This window comes from Protomyctophum bolini (genome assembly GCF_963924005.1).
Source record: "Protomyctophum bolini genome assembly, chromosome: 8".
Taxonomy (NCBI): domain Eukaryota; kingdom Metazoa; phylum Chordata; class Actinopteri; order Myctophiformes; family Myctophidae; genus Protomyctophum; species Protomyctophum bolini.
This window is the reverse complement of record NC_137869.1, coordinates 48,511,672-48,520,820: the sequence shown is the minus strand read 5'-3', so window position 1 is coordinate 48,520,820 and position 9,149 is coordinate 48,511,672. Positions and strand designations below refer to the sequence as shown.

The window sequence follows — 9,149 nt, the reverse complement described above, 5'->3', positions numbered from 1 at the left end:
ACCCCACTAGGAGGACCCCTCTGACGGACACATAGCTGTCTACCACAATGCCTGTAGTTCCTAGTGGTGGGAAAATATAATGCATTCATTTTTTTATCAATAATTTAAAATGTAATATATATATTATTATTATAATATTATATATAATATAAAATGTGTGTGTGTGTGTGTGTGTGTGTGTGTGTGTGTGTGTGTGTGTGTGTGTGTGTGTGTGTGTGTGTGTGTGTTGTGCGTGCGTGCGTGCGTGCGTGCGTGCGTGCGTGCGTGCGTGCGTTTCCCAAACGAGGTCAGGAGTCAGGAATCATAAGGGACACAATTTTTATGGCTCACTTTTAGTTTTTCTTTCCTATAATACATTTTGTTTTTAATGATTATTAGTTCAAAACATTTTCAAAAAACATTGTAATTTTTTTAAATAAAAATAAGCATTATTATTATTTCTTCCATGAATTGAAAACAAATTCATCTTTTTTTCAGTAATTTCAGGAAGAAATAAAAGAGGAATCCGAGAAATTCCATGAGTTGGAAAATAAATGTTTAAGAAGTAGGCCTATAGTGAAAATATATCTGATATTTTCACTAGTTTGGGTCTGCATCATCACCCTGTTTTTGATTGATTGATTGAAGTATTTATTAACAGTTTGCAGAATGGGTACATTTCAAAATAAAGTATAACTCAATACAATATATTTTTTATAGAGGGAAAGACAGTAGGCTGACAGGAAATGGGAGAGAGATGCAGTTATTGCATAAGGCCATCGGGATCGGGCTATACCGGCCAAGGTGCCTGGACCGCTGAGCCACGGCCACGCCACCATTTTCATATACACTTATATGCACTACATTTGTTGACAAAAAACTTTGCCTTTATACCATATGTATAACATGTGTATAATGACACAATGATAGGCCTAGCTCTGTATAATAATAATAATAATAATAATAATAAGCAGCCATAATGTACAAAGCGCATAATAGACTTCTTCTGGGCTGTATCCAGGACCTGTTTGAGGCTAGAGAAAGTAGGTATAATCTTAGGGGATTTGGCATCTTTAAGGGGACAAATTGGCAAGAACAAACAAAAAAGGGAGATGTATATAATTATGTCAGAGGGGTGAATCTGTGCATGGAATGGCCTGGACAATGTACTAAAAAAGTGCAGTTCAATCTATACATTTAAAATAATGTATAAATAGAAAATAATAGATAAGTATAAAACATTAACAATATAGCATGCCACCTATCTATCTAAGTATATACTCATTAAGATATAGTAATGCTAAAACTGTAGAATAACCAGCTCTATTTTCATGCGCAATTGTGAATTCTATGAGTGATCAAATTTGTTTTCTCTTATGCTCTTTCTTCTTCTTTTCCCTTTTTGTATTTTTTTCTGCTGTTTGTTTGTTTTCCCCTGTTTGTTTAACTGCCCCCCCCCCCATGTGTGTTAGATGTATTGTATATATTCAAGCAATCAAGCAATCAATCAATCTTTGTTTACACGATGCTGTACACAACAGCATAATTATTGTCCCCATTTTCAACAGCTTTTTATTGTATTTTGACACTTGCGTTGGCAATGTAAACTTTTTCTATAGATGCCAATAAAGCTCATTTGAATAGAATTGAATAGTGTGTAGTATGGCAGTGGTTCCCAGGGGTCCTTGAGGGAGTTCCAGGGGGCCCCCAGCTAAAAAAGAATATATGGACCCTTATGGGTGTACAAATGGTACCAATAAATGGACCATTTGGTTCCATCTACTCTCAGAGTTAAATTAACATTGATTTTACAATATAAATTGTGGGTCCCAGAGATAGAAAGGCCATTAAATGGGGATCCGTACTCGTAGACTAATGCATGTCAGGGGGGTCCTTGAAATGAAACGGGTTGAGAATCACTGCTAGAGCCATACAACTCCTCTCTTACGGGGGTCCCTGGCATATTATTTTCAAATGGGTGTCCGCAGGGCTAATTAGTGTAAATTTGGGGTCCCTATATGGACCCTGGCATGAAAAAGTTTGGGAACCACTAGTGTAGTGGCCCAATCCCAATCCACTCCCTTGCTGACTCAATGAGCCCTCACTGACTTAGCTGCACGTTCATGTGAAGTCTGCGAGGGCTTGAGGGACGTCCCATTTGAAATCGGTAAGATCAGTGAGGGCTCAGCCCCGCCCCTTTATGTGCCCTTTGCCAAAGTCAGCGTCGATGCTGACTTTAGCAAAGAAGTTACCCACAGTTCATATAGCGTTACCAGTGGAATGAGGGGGATCCTCCGAACGTCAATCATTTAAGTATGCAAATTAGTTATGTATCGCGATTAGAATGTCAACAAACACATTAGTGCTTTCTCACTGTTCTCAAAAGGAGACGGAATGGAAGGATATAGGCTATATATTTAATAGCAATAATAATAATAATAAGGGAAACATGATGAGAAAGGACTAATGAGCAAAGTAAAAGAATATGGAAATTACATGTATAATGAATATTATTATATATGAATATTATATAACTCATATCACACAGGAAAGTGTATTTATAAACTAATAATAAAACGATCATCTTAAATACGAAAATAGACATGATAGACATAAGTGAACATGCCAAGCATGTATATGTAGGTAGGCACTGGCTGTGAATAAGGTCGGACAGTTTTTATAAAGTGATGCAAAGTGTCATGAATGGCGGGCTCATCTTCAAAGTGCTGTCCCATTTCTCTCACAACAATTTGGAGCCCTTGCAGCCTCTCACCCTCAAGCACTTACAGTTGACGTCATTAAAGTCAATGAGGGTCCAGGGCTCAGGGCTTGAGGGAGGCAGGCCTGTAGTGTAGTCCCTCTATGCCTGGTGCTATGGTGTAGTCCCCTAGACGGCGCTATAGCGGGCTCTCCTCTCGCGCGGACCGGAACGGAAGTTCCCTCTTGTCGGTGTCGTCGTTGGCTTCCTACAGAACTACAGAATGTTATCAACACCAGCAGCTAGCTGCTAAACCGTTAGCATCCCTCCTCAAACTACTAAAACTAAAACTACACGGACACTTTTAGACCGACATTGAGTCAATACCAAACGACATAATAACCCAATGAGAACGACGCGCGAGCGGACAGTACTATGGACGGACAGCTAGCGTCGCGAAGCTAACGTTAGCCGTGTGTGTGTTTAGTGTGTGTGTGTGTGTGTGTGTGTGTTCAGTGTGTATGTTTAGTGTGTGTCGGGTGGTAGGCTAGCTAGCTACGTTAGCTATATATGTATACGTATCTAAATATATATGTGTATGTATGTATACTATAAACAATAAGAATGTCTATAACGGCTTCATTAGCTGTTGATTAGCAGCTTATATTACTAGCCCAGTGTGTGTGTGTGGGGAGCACAGTGCCAGATCTATAAAACATCATCATAATCAGATCTACAAGCTCTCAGGGTGTGTGTGTGATGGACAGCTCGGTGCTGTCGGAGAAGCCTTCGTCCTCTTCGTCACACTGACATCATCATCATCGTCAACATCTGGAAGGAAGCGACACACACACACAGATGTGTTTTCCTACCAGCTGCAGCGATGTGAGTACTTTTACCTAAAGGAACTGAGTAGAAATACTCTGTTGGTCTGTTTTCACGTTGAACTTGTTTCCACGCTTGTCTTGATCTCGTAGATCTGCTATTTTTGAATATCTGCCATGTAACACAGGACTGTATAGTAATCTACAAAAAATGTAACGTAAGCCTTATGTTATACTTTAGCTATTGAACAATTGCAGATCTACAAGCTCATAGCACTGCCCGCACTGAGTGTCGCACTACAAGCTTGTAGGTCTGCTAGTTTCTTTTTTAATTGAGAAAATATGCCGCACATCTTTGAATATATATTCTTTCAGAGCGAACGTTTTTAATTTAACTCAAATCTTTGCTTCTGGAGGGCGTCCCTGGAACAACATTTTCAGATGTGGGTCCGCGGCCAAATACATAATAATAATGGGGGATCCTTGACATGAAAAATGTTTTTCTGAAAACTGTTAGGATTTAGAAGCAGAATTATTTTTAGAAACGGCCCTCAGGTCTAAACGGGTTAGGACCTGAGGATCGGATTCTACAAATCTGCAAATGTCTTAATCTTAGGGCCGATTCACCCTCCTATTTTAGAGCCGAATAAAAGTCGGTTCGGCTCTGTAGAGCCTACAATGTGACGTCACAATGTACTGAAGATTTCTGACGAGCCGCAATAATTTTGGCACTACAGCGCCGAAGCAGCGGTAAAATAGGAGTATGAATCGAGCCTATAAGTCATGACGTGTTTCTATGTCAGTGCAGGGGTTGAACTTGACACTAATGGTGCGTTCACATGGGCAGACGCGACGACGATGCAGTCTACCGTTCATTGTCAATGGAAGCCAGCGACAGAGATGCAAAGATGCATGTAGCCGCTCCAAATCGACTCTGGCGTCTTTGCGTCTGCCCGTGTTTGTGAACGCACCGCAAACGACTGCCACGCGGCAAGCAAATTAACGATGGGGCGAAACAGTGGAGTTTGTTTTCAGGTTTGCCCGACGGGCAAGTGCGTTTGAATGGGGGGAAGCAACCGTCTTTTAAATATTGGCTATTCATGAAGAGAACAAACAATGATACCGTTTAACAAGTAGCAGTTGCCCTCGTTCAGACTTTCAAAGTGACTGTCACCACTCTGCAGTTATTGATTTGATTTAACATTAATTTGACTTACTTTTCGTGCAAGTGGGCATGACCTTTAAGACAAGTAGAACATGGCCTATACTTGCCCAGCGGGCAAATGCCTCTGAGACCTTTTGAGGACCCCTGCAGTGGTCCTCAAACCTTTTCATGTCAAGGACCCCCAGCAGTATCCGTGTGTTGGCCGCAAACTACCATCTGAAAATATGTTGTTCCAGGGAGCTGTATATTCAAAGATTTGCACACATTTTCACGATTCTTCTAAAATACCAGATCTACAAGCTCATATAGTGTGACACAGAGTGCTGCACTATGAGCTTGTCGATCTGCTGTTTTTCCAACAGCTAAAGTTTAAAATAATTGTTTTAAGTGGTTAAAAGCAAATGGTGACACCGATGCGTTCCTGGTCTTAATGGGTTAAACAATATACTGTCAAAAATAATAATCATATTCGGTAGTGTACATTGAGACTATTAATGATAGGATGCCAGGTCAACAGAACCTGTCATCTGTCTAAATGACATCCAATCTACAGTAGATAACATTTACAATGCATTAACTTTAGTTACAAGTTACCTTGTAAGATTACAGTAGAACGACAGTCCTGTCTAGTACTTCAGAAATTCTAAAATAGCAGATCAAAATCTATACTTTTTGTTTAAACTGATGTGATGACAGTGATGTAAATATAGGTTTTCAATGTAATGGAACCCCGGACCGACATTTTATGAGTCCTACTACTTGAATGACGTTAGAGTACAGTACTGAGTACAGTATTGCATCACAGGATCCCCAGAGGGTGACTGACAACATGATTGCGTCCGGACTCCTTTCTCAATTTTGTGAGTCTTAAATGGGACCCAGGGGTGGTCTTTTAGATGGGACCCAGGGGTGGTCTTTTAGATGGGACCCAGGGGTGGTCTTTTAGATGGGACCCAGGGGTGGTCTTTTAGATGGGACCCAGGGGTGGTCTTTTAGATGGGACCCAGGGGTGGTCTTTTAGATGGGACCCAGGTGTGGTCTTTTAGATGGTTCATAGAAAACAGCAAAGTAAAGTATAATTTGCTGGTGTCACTTTAGACAGTCGAGAACTGTGTTTTCAGGAGGTGAAAACGCAACAAAGTGAAACCACCTTCCGGAGTGGAAATCTTTGAGAACGCCGTTTTATCCCTTCTCCATGTAAACAGGCAAAACGGTGAATCCGCAAAACTTATGACATCATGGCTCACGTTGGCTCACAGTGCATATATTTATTACATTGATGCCGAGCCATATTATGATATAATGGAGTTCCTGAACAAGCCTCCTCCTACAAAGTGCTGCTCATCAGCGATGGTGAATGCGATAGGCGTCAGCAGCGTTTATGTAGCCTAATGTATTATAAAATAAAAATATATAACCATCCCGTGGCGCGCTCTGCCTGCATGATGCTCTGTGCTGTTTGTCAGCCTGTGTGTCACTCGATGCGTTAGTAGAAAGCAGGCAGCGGGCGACGTCCACAACATGTTGTGTTCTGGAAGAAAAACCCAGATAGGGTTGCGTGAAGGGGAGCTGGCCCTCTGGAGCTGGCCAGAGCCTTAGCTGGCTACCTGGTTCTTCTTCTTGTACGTGGGTGACTGGTCTATTTGGCAGCCCGTTACCGCCACCTAGCGACATTATAGCGTTTTCATAAAGTGTGCGTTCTCGTGTAAAGGGTCAATACAAAATTAGAACGCAACGGGACTAAAAGAGGCCTTAGATGGGACCCAGGAGTGGTCGTTTAGATGGGATCCAGGGTAGGTCTTTTAGATTAGGACCCAGGGGTGGTCTTTTAGATTAGGACCCAGGGGTGGTCTTTTAGATTAGGACCCAGGGACATTGTATGAGTCCTTCAGCCACGTTAGAGTACAGTATTGCATCCCAGCACCCCCTGGGGGGGCGAAGCGTGACATGATTGTGTCCTTTCTCAATTGAGTGAGTGTTAAAGACGCAGGCTATTTTCATCACTGCAATACTCTGGCTATTCGGACAAATCTACAGTTGTTTTTGTCGACTAAAATGTATTTGGGCAGGCCTTGATGCCGTCAATAGACCTGATTTTACACTGAAAATAGCAGATCTACAAGCTTGCAGCACGGCGCGCTGTGATCTTGTAGATCTGCTATTTTCAGCATGCAACCAAGTGTAAAATGACTTATACTTCATCTCTTGTCCACTAGTCCCTTCCTAACATTTAGTCTAGTTTTTGTTTGTTGCTTCTTTTGTTGACAAAATTGTCAATTGTCAAAATAGCCGATCACAATGATGTGAGCTTGTAGATCTGTTATATGCTGACCATAATGCTATTAGCTTGTAGATCTGCTATATGCTGACCATAATGCGGTGAGCTTGTAGATCTGCTATATTCTGACCAAAACCTTGTGAGCTTGTAGATCTGCTATGTATTCTGAACGTTTGACGTACCTGTGTTGACCTCCATGTGTCTCTGTTTCCCTTTTCCTACCAGATCTGGGTGGAGTCGAGCGAAGAGCCCCGCCCCCAGCTGTCTGTCAGCGAGGAGCGCCTGACTGTAGTTCTCTGAGATAAAACTACAACTACCACAGCACACCAACACAGGTCTGACTGTAGTCCTCTGAGATAAAACTACAACTACCACAGCACACCAACACAGGTCTGACTGTAGTCCTCTGAGATAAAAAAAATACTACAACTACCACAGCACACCAACACAGGTCTGACTGTAGTCCTCTGAGATAAAATAAACTACATCGTCTAACCACAAATATTTGTAATCGTCATAATAAGATTTACAATGTTGAATGTAGGCATTTATCAGAAGCTCAGAATCCAGAGCGATTTACAGTAAGCTAGAACAACACAAGGTAATACATCACATACATAGAAATAGTCATCATGACTCATACACAAGTTAATCCATTATTGGTGTTTCAAGCATTATGTTACACTTTAGCTATTGAAAAATAGCAGATCTAGCTATTTCTGAAAAATTATTTATATTATATATCTTTCACAGCGAACGTTTCTAACTCAAATCTTTGCTTCTGGGGGGTCCTTGGAACAACATATTTTCAGATGGGGGTCGGCGGCCAATTACATATAATTTTAGAGACATAGAAACATGGGTTTTTCAGAAAACTGTCTGGATTTAGAAGATTCTTTTTTCTTTCATTTCGACGTCTGGTCTAAATGGGTTAAGAACATCCGTCTAGCAGTAGAATATCTGTACAGTGACACTACGAGTAAACACTATAGAGTGCTAAGGCATTGATACATACAATGCTATCCAAGTCACATAAGTTGAGCCTTTGTTTGCCATGGCAAGTTCTACGGGCTAAGATGAAGTCTGAAGAGGTGGGTTTTCAGACCATGGCGGAAGATTGGGAGTGAGTCTGCAGCTCTGATTGCAATGGGAAGTGCATTTCATATTTTTGGAATGGACTTCCCATTCTCATCGCGTTCTTATCGGCACAGCCCTCGTTATAAGCACAAATAAGGAGGTGTTTATAATTAAGGTGAGACACCCCAGGTGAAATCATGATTTTTCTTTTTTTTTTTTTTTTGCTATTTTGCTTCCTAAACATGTTTTCTTTCAAACTAAAGCAAAATACACATTAAAAATACAGATTTAGATGTTTAGTTGGATAGTTTATTTTAGCCAATGACAGCTCGTTTTTCGGGGTGAAAAGCCACCATCTCTATTTTCATGATTGGTTGTTGGTACAAAGGAAGTGACCATATTTGGATCAGACCACAGTCAGCTTGAGGTCCAGACCTTTCCAATGATATATGCCATTATATGTTGTTGCCAAGGTTTGGATGAGATATTTTGTCTCACAATAGTGGCTTCAAATAAAACGTTTTGGAATTTTACAATACAAATCTTTAAAGGCCGTTTTCTCAAAATGAGTTTTCCTCATACTTGGGACAAAGAATCTCCACTTCAGTTGAACTCACATACACGAAACTTTCCAGTCTTATTCCTAACTATATTCCGCAGACATTTACACATGGATTTGTTGATATATCATTCACAGCCTGATTTACATCACATTTTATACCAAAAAAATGCCGAAAATTGGGTTTTTTATGCCTGTTGACACTATTTTCTGATTTGTGGAGTGATAATTAGAGATATCAAAAATCCCATGTGTAATTTTCTTTGTCTCTAATGTGTCAACAAAATGAAATGATAATTTTGAACCTGGCTTTATCCGATCTTCAGATTTATCGTCCCGAAATGTATGCAAATTAGCGCATATAATGCCTAATTTGCATATTTAAACATATAATTTCAGAAAACTTGTAATACAAAAAATCTTAGTTTTAATATAAGTAATCAACTGGAGAAGTTTCATTGTGATAGCTATTATTTAACTTTTTTTCCCTATTCACCTGGGGTGTCTCGCCTTAAGCAATATTACACGAGAGGGTGTGGTTTAACGTAATTATTGCCACGGTCAGGAAC

At 40.5% G+C, this 9,149-nt stretch overlaps 1 protein-coding gene across 1 annotated transcript in view; it reads left to right on the top strand.

Moving 5' to 3' along the window:
• Positions 1 to 8,020: 8,020 nt before the first annotated feature.
• tmem259 (transmembrane protein 259) overlaps positions 8,021 to 9,149 on the top strand; it is a gene marked incomplete at its 5' end in the record, with an annotated part of 26,898 nt that continues 25,769 nt past the window's right edge. Inside the window, one exon of the mRNA XM_080770635.1 lies at positions 8,021 to 8,035. Coding sequence (XP_080626761.1) covers positions 8,021 to 8,035 — 15 coding nt within the window. The remainder of the gene's footprint in view (positions 8,036 to 9,149) is intronic.